We start from the raw sequence: 13,376 nt of genomic DNA on the forward strand, positions 1-13,376 counted from the left end.
AGTTCAGCTTGTCAATACATCTGTCTGTATGGAGACACAATCATGTGCCCACTTCATCTCCAAAACACCTTAAAGGACCAACATGATACCTTACATGAGTTATTATCCCCCGCTGAATCAAAGGAGGGGGATATTGTTTTGGCGTTGTCCATCCGTCCGTCATTTTCTCCGTCTGTTCTGTCCGGAACCATATCTTGGTAGGCATTGATCAGAAAATGTTCAAACTTGGTCAGAATGTTCCCCTTGATCAAATCTTGACCACTTGTAAAAGTGGGTCACAAAAACTAGGTCACTAGGTCAAATCTTAGAAAAATCTTTGGAACAAACTAGAGGCATTAAACATCGTCAAATATTCATGAAACATAATCAAAATGTTTTTCTTGATGAACTCTTGAACGTAGATAAAACTGGGTCACATATGATAGAAAATTAGGTCACTAGGTCAAATCTTAGAATAATCTTGTCAGGAACCATATGGTAATGATTGATCAGATAATGTTTAAACTTGGTCAGGATATACCCCTTGATGAAATATGGACCGCTTGTAAAATAGGGTCACATGGGGTCAATACTAGGTCACTAGCTCAAATCTTAGAAAAATCTTTGGAACACATTAGAGGCATTATGTATGGTATACTATTCATGAAATGTGATCAGAATGTTTTCCTTGATGAACTCTTTGACATGTATAAAACTGTGTCACATGTGATAAAAAATTAGGTTACTAGGTCAAATCTTACGAAAATCTTGTCCGAAAAACATTTCATGGTATTGATTGGTCGGATTATGTTCATACATGTATGACTGAACACATATTAAAATATATGTATTTTATGATGATTTACTTCCATCAACTTCCATTATAATCAATTATGATATATAGGAATATTCCACCTACTTTTCATTTCCAATCCATGAACTTTGCCTAATCAGGCGGGGGATATCAATTCAACGAATTTGCTTGTTAATATCTAGTTTAGTGGTGCAATGCTATTAGCAGAGTTCCCTTTGACTATCTTTACAGACTTATTGTCCTTTATTTTATTACAACCACCAAATCCCTTGGCAAGATCTTTGTGAAACTTCACAGGAGTGATTATTATCAAAGTTAACAGTAGTGGTTCCTGCCATCATTAGGTTTTGTTCCAACAATTTTCCCCACTACAATGTTTACATACATAAACCTGGCCAGGTCTATGAAACTTTACAATAGGGATAATTATCAAGCCTTGTGATGCTTGCCTTCACCAGGGTTTGCCCAGAATATACCCAGAGTTATGACCCTTTGTAGGTTATTTTTACAATAAGGTGTACATAGAGATTCATGTGCACACTTCCACTACAAACAGTGTTTCGCAACAAAAACACTAGATTTTGGCATAACTCAAAAAAAAGTTAGGTTCGTGAAACTCAAAGTACATGAAGAGAGAATATTACAGAGCTTTTCTTTTTCCTTTTAAAAAATGTGATGACAAGGATTAAAACTGGTAAGGGACTGTATTGTATTGTTTGCAATACTCAGTGACTTGTATAGTATAAAGACGGATAATAGGCTTTTAAGTACCGTAGTTCATACAAGAATTTCTACCTTCATAAAAGATAATGTTTCTATCTTAAATAATTAGAAATGATCAAATGAAGGTAAAATATAAATTACAAGATAAAACAATATTTTTATATTTATTTCATCATATTTCACTATTTCAAAAAAACAAGTCCTAAGAATTTATTTAATGTGTTCACTGCTTATTCAGAGTCTCTATTGTTTTCAAAACATCTGCGCTGTTCCTGCCTGACAACGGTACTTGGGCTTCCTTCCCATACTCTGAAATAGAAGATATCTAAATGTGAAAAAAGCCCAAAAGAAAAAAAATATCTTCTTAGTTGAGGGTTCAAACTTAAATGCAAAAATAAATTTCTGTGACAATCGGGTCACGAGAGTAATCGAATTACCGGTAAAATTGAATTAAAAAATATTTAAAAAAAACTGATTTTGAAAAGAAGTCCTGCTCAAATTAATTAAAACTGAATGTGTAATATGAGCAAACTTAAAAAATTACACAATGATATTTTATACATGTAAATCTTATATTGAAACAAGAGAACAGTCAGATCAAGGGAAGAGCCAGAGTTATGAGATTTGCTAAACATTTGCATATTGTCACTGGTAAAGTGTACAAATCCATACATGTGAATATCTTGTGAGTGTTTGAGTCATTGACATAGTTAAAATTTTCGCAGATTTCTTTTTAAATCTGATCATAGAGCATAACTCAAGTGTCATTGAAGCAAAAGCTTATAGCCCTGCTACACATGTGCCCACACATGTGGCTATGGTCACCTGTAACATGTGCATTAAGTTTTATAGAAACATTTGAATGACAGAAATAAATCAAATAATACAGTTTTTGAGTTATGGTCAAAATTGAACTACATCTCAATACCATTTATTATACAAACTTGAAGTTTGGCAATAACTCAACTTGTTTCTTCAAAACTCTTAACAAGTTTGTATTTTAAGAAAACAATTTTAATATGGTACTATAAAAGTAGAAAAATACATGTACCTGAGTGACTTTACTTACCTGAGTGACTTTACTGTCATTTATTTGATATTAAATTAAATAATTTCCCATTCTTAGATAACTTATTTGAATATTATATTACCATATCTTGCGAAAACAACAGGTTGAACTCCGCTGCATTCACGGATGAGGATAGGGAACTTTGGATTACTTTTCTTCAGCGCCACATACTGTGTCTCAACAAAGTCCCTAAATAAAGAAATGTACAATGATACAAGGGCCAATAACAAAATACTGTTTTTGTCCCCCCCCAACTACCCATATTAATATTATTATATTTAAATGATTTTTTGGACTAACTGTTTGTTCTTTATAACACATTTATGAAGAAGTATAGTAGAAAGTTTCGTGGTAAGGGAAACAAACTATTTTTTATTATTTGCCTAATACTAAAATTTCCTGTCAGATTGGATCTACAAAATTCTATTTAGGTCTTTTATTGTTCTTAATGATATTTTGTGTTGTTTCTGAAGTGATTAGTCTTATGCTGATAGGGAAACTGGAAAACTCCAAGGAAACCTGAGCTTGATTAATCCTCTCTTATTTCATTTCATTTGTAACAAAAGGTCAATCAGGAGAGCACTTGAGTCACACTTAAGTATAATTGTTTTAACTAGTTGCTTACATCACATTACTGATTACTCAAGTCTCATGTGCACGCTGTCTGTGTCCTCATCCTTTGTCTGCTTTTCAAAACAGATACCGTATGTCCACAAAAAAATACAGAAAATCAAATTATAATTTAAAAAAAAATCATTTACAGATATTAATGTTTAAAATGTACTAAAAAATTTATGTTTAAAATGTTTCATTTCCATTTTGAAAATAAGCCTGCGTTTCTTTATGATAATGTTTGTAGTTAATAAATTTATCTATTTCCACAATTTCTGTACTGTATATCTTTTAAGCAAACCCTGCGCATTCATTTGTTCGTGTCTGCTCAAATCACTCACTAGATGATTTTAGTGGTCACAGATAAAATGTGCAAGAGGACTCGGATAGAACCCGCAACAGAACACATTGACAGTCTAGCTACAATAATGAGCGATCAGGGATACTTTTTTATTATTTTGACATTTTTTATGTATCCCTGTAACGCTACAACTCTCTACCATTTAACAACGGGCGAAATGATATACTGTAATAATATGCATTGATGTTGAATAATAATGACAAAGTTGTTCAATTTTTATCCGATAGTGATCTGAACTGGATTTAATTTGTCATTAGAGTTGTTATTTTCACATTAATATATTATGGGTCACGAATACCGTTATACATGTACACAACCAGTCAAATTTGTCCCAGATTTACCGATATCTGGATACTCGATAAACAATCGACACTTGTAAGTGTTTTATGATAACTTAACATGTTTTTTGGGCATACTGACATAACTTAATACGTGTTTAATAGTAGGCAATAATATTTTCGTAGAAATTTGAATTTATTACGGAGATAATTTCAAAATTGTGGCCGCGAGGATTCTCTGCGCAAGGACCGTTTGCTACTTTTTGCTGGGATGGTGGACGTCACGAGTCTGCCATATTAAAAAAATCGTCAAAAGACTCGTTCACGGCCATTTAGGTGGACTAATTGACAGTCATCGAAATTAGACTTTTGGATGAACAAGCCCGAATTCAAACTATTGCTTGGCATCAAATTTTTGAACAAGCCCTGCTATATAAAATGCAGAATTTGAGCAAGCCCAGAAATTTTACCAGTACAGGGCTTGCAGGCTTGTGCTAATTTGACTACTGCATTGAATAAACTGAACATTATTTAAAGGGTTCAGTTTTAATGTAAGCAGAAGATGGTAGTGGATAACAGCAGCGTGCACATTAAATACCGGGCTTGAGTGAATTATGTAAGACTTCTCCATTGAGTTTTTTTTCATTTAGTACAACTATGTTTCCAATAAAATTGAATGACCTACAAGGTAATCGCGAAAATATGTGACATTTTAATTACATTTCCCTTTGTATGAAATAAGACGATTTATCATTGGGAATAAAACGCCGAGGCAATAAATAGATAAATCCTCTTGTAATACCTAACACCTTGACTTGCAGCAGACTTCTGGCAAAGATGAATCCGCAGTTCTTTTAAGTGTTTACCAAATTTGACAGCTGCAGCCATTGTTACAGTTTTGCAGTGAACGAAATTTGTTTCTATGAACACATTTGACAGTCAAACCTATCATTTCAACCAAATATTAGAATAATCGTTATTTTTGAAATTATACTTTCTTTAATCAACACATGATAAATTTGAAATAATTTTCAATAGAACACATTTTACTTAAAAATAAAAAAATATATTCGTCATTTATTTACTATTGATTTGTACATTTATTTCATCCTGTAAACTTCCGGAATCTAAAATGAAAAAATGAAATTCATTTTAACGCAAAACATTCAATTATCTTAAACAAGGTAATTTAAAAGACTGTATGATACCTGTTGTCTATATATACTCATTTAGTTTTCTTTTTTTCTGTGTATTGGTCCTATAGGTGACTCATGCAATGATAACAAAGCATGATTTTTATGAGGTCAAAGTTCTATAAATAATAAAATTGACCTGTACGAGATTTAATAAGATACAAAATACTTTAGTTTACATTAACGATCCACCTTGCTTCATACTCCATAGTGAATACAACAACCCTGTGTCTTGAGATACACTTGTTTTCAAAAATATTGGAACATATATGATTACTAAATACTTCTTGAACATTTTTTTTTGTTAGACCACGGACTAGTCATTCTAAAATGCCGTCCAGGCTTTTTTTTAATGATGGTCCAGGCTAACCATCATTTAAAAAAAAGCCTGGACGGCATTTTAGAATGACTAGACCACGGACCTATAAACCAGAGTTTTAACAAAATTCACAAAATGTTGGTTTCAAAATCTTTAATTTTTGTCTGCATACAGTATGAATGCAGGTCTTCAACATGCAGTTCATAAATAGCTCTTAAACACATGACAATTGAGACAGCCATTAAGTCGACAATAGTTTACAATTTTGATGATATTCGTCTAAACGATAATTTTGCCTTGATGTTGTTCATTTGCAAATGTAAATTATGAAGATCACCTCCAATGAACCTTAATTGGGCAATCAAGCCTATACCTCCAGCATAGATGCCAATTGATGCGTGCGCACCTGCAAATGGTCATGCCAAAAATGAAAAAATAAACAACCTGTAACAGAGTCTCTACTCTCATTCATGGAAATTATAAGTAAATTATACTTGTTTCATTGTTAACATGACCAGTGTCTGTCTGTTTGTGTCAAACTCGGGCAATATCTGGGTGCTACAGTACAGCAGTAATCCCCAGCTTGTCAATTTTAGTGCTAATATTGAATATAAGACAATAGTCCCTCTTAAAAAAAAAATATTGTTCGATTATCTCCACATTATATATTTTTCTTTGATATAAAGGAGAACAACAGGACGGCTTATAGCTATTGTACCACAACCTGAAATCTTAACCGAAACCTTTCAGAACCACCGTAATTCATAGTGCTGCAAATGGATAAGAATATCTCGCCTATTTCTTGGACTAACCGGTCTGTGTCTGTAAACAAGGGTTTCTATATATCAATATAACGGACTAAGTCTGTAGTTTATGAAAATGCATGTTGCAGTTGTGAAAACAGTAGTAGAACATTGCTATCCAAGATGGCGTCCAAGATGGCCGCCGAAAATCATTGTTTTGAATATAACTGTCCTTATAACCAAAAACAAAATAATTTTCTGTCAATTTAGTGATATCACTTAAAACTTACAATCAAAACATTCATATAAATTAGATAAAAACTTGCAATCAATGGTTAGCTAATGATTGCACCATTTTATTCATATAAATGGAGATAATCCGCTACTAATAAAAGGTTATTTTAATAAAAGAAATCTTACATAAGAATATTTAAATTGTGTAGACTTAAATATTATAATAATTACTCCATTTATTTGAATTTGTAACAAAATGTTTTTACTAAATGGATATCAAATATATCTTAAGAATTATTGTTTATTTGGCAATTACGTTTAGAGAAAAAAAAGTTTGAAAATCATGTCTGATAAAGCTGAAATACATTTATTATAGAAACATGATCAGCAATTGGAATTGTATTTGTCACTTAAATATCCTTTAAAACTAATACAGCAGATGCCTCATGGCATATTAAGAAATAAACAAGTATCAGTAATGTTTGAACTACATGTAATACAAATTTCTCCATAAAGATACCCGGTTTCTGCAAATACAGACATTTACAGGTGCATTCCTTCTTCTTTAGGTATAATTCCTTGTAATTCATCTTGGTTACACCAAAAAAAATCTAATGCTTTTGCAAGCAGACTCGTATCGAAGATTACCGAGGCATTTTGTTGTCCTAAGGCATTCACGCACTCTTTCAATCGCAACAGTACAGTGTAAATCGTACTATAATCGGTTGGTGTTGCCATGATTATGGGGTTAAATGCTACATTTGAGACACTTGCTGTTGCATCAAACATTGTTTTGGCATGAAACACATCCCATGGTGGAAATACACTTTGATCTGAAAGATCATCACAGAACACTGAGCATCGGCCAAAACTGTAACGTAACTCTTTCAATCTTGATTGAGTTACAGCTGGTGTGATGGTTGGTTTGACCTCTTCTAGAGAAACAACAGGTTTAAATGTCGGGCATGGTCTGTTGATTGGCTTTCTATACGGAGTTATCTTGCACAAGCTTACTCCTGAAAATGCAGAAATATTGTAATATCTTAATCCGCTACATCATTATACATTGTCACACATTAATACATAGTATGTATAGAGAATTTTATAGCTGATATTTAATACTACTTTATTAATTGTACTTCTATTTATAAAATCTTAATTATATTTTATCACATCTTTCAAGGCTTTTTAAAATTTAAATCATTATTTTTATTTCATACAAGTGTGTACATGTACTATTAAATATACTATCAGTGTAAATTATTAACCTTGATCAAACTTCTATTTGTTGATCTTTGCAACCTCGGAATCTGTCTGTCAGCGCTGACCTTTGGTGAAACCAGCAATGCATAGAACTGATGGCATATGTAGTGCTCTTGCCATCAGTTGTTTTTTCGTTATGATCCCAGTTGTCTGCTACCCCTACCCCTACCCCTATCACAAGTTGGCCACCATCACGTTTGTGTGTTATATTGTCAAGAACAAGACCACCTGTTTCAGTTATGCATTGTGTTTTGATTGCATGTTCAGCAGCAGAGGAGAGAAACATTCTGAGTTCCGAATATGAAATTCCATACCCTAGACTGTTCATATCTTCAATGGGCGGCTTCCAAATTCATTATACAAGTGCACTGTAAGTCCAAGATGCTTTGGTGAATGAACTGAAGTGACTAAACTTGTAACATCAGAGGCAAGTGATAGGAGTTTAACTTCTTGTTTACCATTTGGAATTTCAGTAGCATTTTCATAGTCCTTAGAATTTGCCATCCAACATATCGTTTTGTATAAGAGAGGATCAACAAACTTCTTCTGAGATGACAGAGACATTTCATCAACAGAAATATACTCACTAGTGTTTCAGTATTTCGCAAGATTCGTCTTCTAAATACACCAACAGCTTTGTGTACTATGCTTTCATTAGTGGCTAGGTCAATTTCAATGTCCTAATCACTGGCATCATGAACACTTTGTTCCAACTCTTTGTTATCTCTCAAAGCTGCTCCTACAGTAACATCTTTTGAGCAAACTAAGTCTGATTTACCATTTTGATACACAAATGTCAATTCAGGCCATACAATTTGCAGAAGAATTTTGAAGTAAAAGCTCCTGTATGTTTCTACACTATCACCAAAGTCTTCTCTTGCAATTTCAATAACCTTTTCCTCAATTCAGTAAGTTTGTAAACCTTCTTTTGTGTCATGATATAATCTGCATACTCTTCTTTTAATTTCAATGCTCCGATCTATATCTAAATTTCTGAGCATTGTTGCTATTAATTTGGTCTGTCTTTAGGTTAGTATCATACTATTTGGGAAGACAGCCTTTCTTTCAGTGATAGCGAGCCTAAAGAGCCACAAGATCCATTTGAAACACGTCTAAGCCTACTTTTTAAAGAAGTATCATTCTTTATTTCTGCTGCTTTCAGGACTTTTGACTATGTACTGTTATGACTTGAGTCAATTGACGTTTCTACCATGGACCAACTCCTTCCTGGCCTTTGACTATTTGGGTCCCAAATTGTATCACACTTTTCACCACGGATGAAACATTGTGACGTCCGGTCAAATACAATTGAGGATGATCTTCTTGCTATTGTGGCATTTCCATTGTTATTTATTTCAGGATCAGTTTTTTTCAGACTTGATGAAAATGATTGATGGCACGTGCTTTGATATGTTGCTTACGATGATAGCGTAAAGGAAGTGAGCCATCTTTTATGAATTCTTGATTGGCCAAAATCTGGCTGCCTATAAAATCGGCTCTTGCTTTACATGATTAGAAAAGAGTGTCAAGTTTTGAAAGATTTGGGTTCTGTACACATGGGTCACTAGTAGAAAATCCTCTTAAACACAAGATGCGTTTCTTTATGTTGAAGTCATAGTCATTATTTTCACTGCTGAGATCATCCATTTTCCTGGTGGAAATATATGACCTCTTCTCATCAGTCATTCATCTGAAAGTAAAAAAATATTTAAAAACCATAATTGCTTTCCAACAACAGCAATAAAATCATTGGTTGCTGTGTTTTATATATACATGTATAGCTAATTCTACAATTGATAATAATATTAATAAGAGTTTTATTGCTTTAACAAGTTATACTCATTAAATATATATATTAACAGTTCTTATGATATATGTGTTTTGAGACTAAACATTTACACCAAAATAACAGTTTTTAAGGTTTTGAAATATTTCCGGTAACTATTGCTTGTCCGAGTACTAATCAAGTTTAGTGGGTTTTTTAAAAAAAAAGATAAGTGTATAACTTTATTTCTGATAATTTTTATGAAAATTGTGATAAAAATGTACTGCAATTGTATTAAAAAAATGTCATTATTGTTAAAGTGAAATATCAAAACTAGTCTATCGGAATAATAGGTTTCAGTTTTATGCTTTAAAAAAACTTTAATTAAACAAAATATGAAGCTGTTTAATAATGAAAATTCAAAATGACTATTTCATAAAACTTACCTTGGCCAAAAAGATGTTCCATTTTCTTCATTTCATTGGTGAAAATACATAAAAATGCAATGTTATTGAACAATGACCTTCTGTTGTTGACATATAAATCATGACAATTGTTTAACAAAGGGCAGCAGCTCTAACTTTAAAACATTTTACTGTCATGGTATGTCATTGCATGCGTAATTGCATGCATCAATTACACTTTTAAATTAGAAGACTTCTCTAAAAGTTGTTTTTATAATATATCTCAGTTAACTTTGCTTAAGTGAAAGGTTTTATTGTACTCTTCCAGACATATAAACTTCATTTGAAATTTAGTCCGGTCTATTTTTGCAAAAATCTTAGTTATAATGGGTTGAGTTCTATAATTTTAACACAATAATGTTCCTGTTACAATTATTTTTTATTAAATAATCTTTTTATGGTATTCTGACTTTATTAACTGCATTGTTTAGTCATTATGAATATGTAGGCAATAGTTGAAGCTTCTTATAATTTATGGCGGCCATCTTGGACGCCATATTGAATAGCAATGTTGCACCACTGTGTTCGCAACTGCAACATGCATTTTTGTAAACTACAGACCTAGCCCGTTATTTTGATGTATAGAAACCTGTGTTTACAGACACAGACCGGTATGGTGTCAGATTTATCAACATATTTGCAGGACTATCAGCTTAGAGTTCGGGCGTGAATACTAACCATTCAAAAATGCCTGGAATAAGACCCAACAATATTGCTGACTCCGACTCTCCACATTACAACCAAGAATAAAGTGTTTAAAAAATAATGGTATGATATGCATGTTGATAAGATGGCTTGTGTTATTGTACATTTAATAAGGATGTTCTTTTTTATTTTCAGTGCATTAAATATAAATGCTTAAAACATGGAAAAGTACGTTAAGGTGAGGAAAATAGGCGAAGGAGCCTTTGGAAAGGCAGAACTGGTCAAGCGGAAACAAGATGGACTTCAAATGGTCATTAAGGAGATCAATATCATGAGGGTAAGTATAATTATATATATGTATAAAGAGAGGGAGAAATAATATCAATGTATTGTTCCCTGATGAATGTTGTTAATGGGGATTTAGAAACCCTACTTTAAAAGAAGAATGTCAAAGTTAGTGACCCTGAAAATTAAAACTCACAAAAAGGTGTCAAGAAGATAGTTTTTAATTCAGTTATCTGCATACATGTATACCATTTGCAGCAGTAATTGCAAGACACCTCAAACCTCATTGACACCACATATCTAAAAATCAATTCCATAAAATGAGCTCAATGTTTACCAATGTTAAATCTGTGTGCAAACATCAAACATTGTTTTTCATATCATACTTTTTTCATATATATATAGAACATGATGTATTTTATGTAAAAAAAGAAATGATCAGTAATAAAATGTAGTTAATAAAAAAATATTTCCTTGATTTTTCAGATGAATGCTAAAGAACGTGAAGATTCCAGAAAAGAGGTAGCTCTATCTTCTCTGTCTTCTTACAATTTTTCAAGATGTCTTAAAGGCCTGGACATTTTTATCAGAACCATTAAAGAATAATACTGATGTTTGTCAAATGGCCACATATGCATAGTGTCACAAATTATAATTAAATATTGTTATTATTCAAAAACAGTTTTTTTGGCAGTTGATATACATGTACATGTATCCAAATTGAAGTGTGTTTTTCATTTCCAATGTATTTGGTATTGCTAGTTTGTAAATACACATAGTTGCTACAAATAGGTTTACATGTACTGTATTATTTGCAATGTTTCATACTTTTTTTATCGATCCCTTGTCTTGTAGGTAGCTGTTCTTGCACAGTTAAAGCATCCAAGTATAGTAGCCTACAAGGAATCATTTGAAGGTAGGCAAATCTTATAACCTGAAGGGACCAAAGTGGTCTAGTGGTATAGGTTTATGCTTTGACTTAGAGGTTGTTAGTTAGATCCTCACCAAATTGATTGTGGTCTAATGGTGTAGGTTTCCTACTCTCACTTGAGAGGATGTTGGTTTGATCCCCACAAAAATGAAAGAGGTCTAGTTGTACAGGTGCCCTCCTCTTACTCAAGAGGTTGTGGATTCGATCCCCACCAAAGTGAGAATGGTCTAGTTGTATAGTTGTCTGCCTCTCACCAAATAGGTTGTGGGTTTGATCCCCAACAAAATGGGAGTGGTATAGTTGTCCACCTCTGACCCATGAGGTTTCAGGTTCGATCCTCACCAAAGTGGGAGTGGTAAAGGTGTCTGCCTCTCACCAAAAAGATTTGTTTCATCCCCATCAGCAGTACTTTCCCATGGCCTCTTAAAGTAGACACAAGTATTGGTTTCTGTCCAGGAAATTGTCTCAAATGTGATACTTTAAGCTTTCTCCACAATCAAGCTTAAAGGAATTACCGGGGTAGTATAAACCTCCATGTATCTTTTCTGTAATATTTCACATATAATTTTAATAGGTGCATGGAAAATTGTTACATGTACATATGTATATATATAATATATAAACAGTCTGCAATATAAACAGTCAAACCTGTGTCCTTCGGACAAGGAAAATGGAAAGATATACTTGAAACAAAATGTTTACGACCACAAAGGTCAGTCTTGTCTTAGCAGGCATCTGGATTTTCCCAGCAGTTATATTCTGCAATCAAGAGAACAGGTCCAAATTTGATGGCAAGAATGGTTTTCTCAGTGTCCATACCAACTTCATTTATGAATACCCAAGTTTCTACATTCTGATAAAGAAATTGGTAGATTGGCATAAGGTAAATCAGCCTGTCCTTCTGACAGCCAAAATAGTGAAAATAGCCAGTCTCATAGTGATTTGCCTGTCCTGGACGAGCTGTGAGGTGTCAAGTATAAATGTAATGATTTTTTTTTTTCAGAGCATGGTTGTCTATTTATTGTTATGGACTACTGCGCAGGAGGTATGTACAGTATTTACATTGTTGTTTGTTTCACTCTTTTTTGCTTATCTGTTTTATGAAGAAAAGAACTGTTAAGGTATTGTCATAGCCTAGGCATTGTTGTCGTTGTTGTTGGCATGCAAAAAACTTTAACCTTAGGTATAGTTCAGAAACCATTCAAAATATTCAAATGAAACGTGGTACACATGTTACTAGAGACAATACACACATGTACAGCAAGGCTCATAACTATGGTTTTAATAATTGTTGTTTTGTGCCTGCTTTTAAATTACACAACAACAACAGTCTTTCGCTCACCGAGCTCTAATTTAAATATTTGGACTTTATGACATAAAAATCTTCTCATAATATTCTTTTGCTAGCTGCAGTGTTCGAAATACTTGTTTTGTTCATGCAATATACATATTTGAAAGTCAAGGTCTATTTTTTTACCAGTTCCATATTTGCTTGTCTGTGAATAGGCTATATATTTCCCTTCCAGGTGACCTGTATGCCAAAATCAACAGTCAACGTGGCATTCCCTTTGGAGAAGAACAGGTTTATTTAAAAATATTATTTCATCAATTGGCCAATATCTTATCTTAGTATTTCTTAGCAGAATGGTAGCATCTACTACATCACAGCCAATGCATTGTGTAAACCTTTCTTACTTA

General features: G+C 33.0%; 2 protein-coding genes across 5 annotated transcripts in view; one reads left to right on the plus strand and one right to left on the minus strand.

The window, feature by feature from the left end:
• Positions 1–1,667: 1,667 nt before the first annotated feature.
• LOC128227305 (NADH dehydrogenase [ubiquinone] 1 alpha subcomplex subunit 2-like) lies at positions 1,668–4,735 on the minus strand. Its single transcript, XM_052937711.1, has 3 exons — positions 4,639–4,735; positions 2,668–2,774; positions 1,668–1,825 (listed from the first exon to the last, which is right to left on the minus strand). The coding sequence occupies exons 1-3, from the start codon at positions 4,722–4,724 to the stop codon at positions 1,740–1,742; spliced, it is 279 nt and encodes a 92-aa protein (XP_052793671.1). The 5' UTR covers positions 4,725–4,735; the 3' UTR covers positions 1,668–1,739.
• A 203-nt stretch (positions 4,736–4,938) lies between these two features.
• The window catches only part of LOC128227283 (serine/threonine-protein kinase Nek1-like), a 39,155-nt gene continuing 30,717 nt past the window's right edge, over positions 4,939–13,376 (plus strand). For all 4 annotated transcript variants that reach the window (XM_052937672.1, XM_052937673.1, XM_052937675.1 and 1 more), the window contains exons 1-6: positions 4,939–5,020; positions 10,658–10,799; positions 11,234–11,269; positions 11,603–11,663; positions 12,682–12,723; positions 13,205–13,260. In XM_052937672.1, coding sequence (XP_052793632.1) covers positions 10,683–10,799; positions 11,234–11,269; positions 11,603–11,663; positions 12,682–12,723; positions 13,205–13,260 — 312 coding nt within the window. In that variant the 5' untranslated portion in view covers positions 4,939–5,020; positions 10,658–10,682. The remainder of the gene's footprint in view (positions 5,021–10,657; positions 10,800–11,233; positions 11,270–11,602; positions 11,664–12,681; positions 12,724–13,204; positions 13,261–13,376) is intronic.

Source organism: Mya arenaria, chromosome 3 (genome assembly GCF_026914265.1).
Source record: "Mya arenaria isolate MELC-2E11 chromosome 3, ASM2691426v1".
Taxonomy (NCBI): Eukaryota; Metazoa; Mollusca; class Bivalvia; order Myida; family Myidae; genus Mya; species Mya arenaria.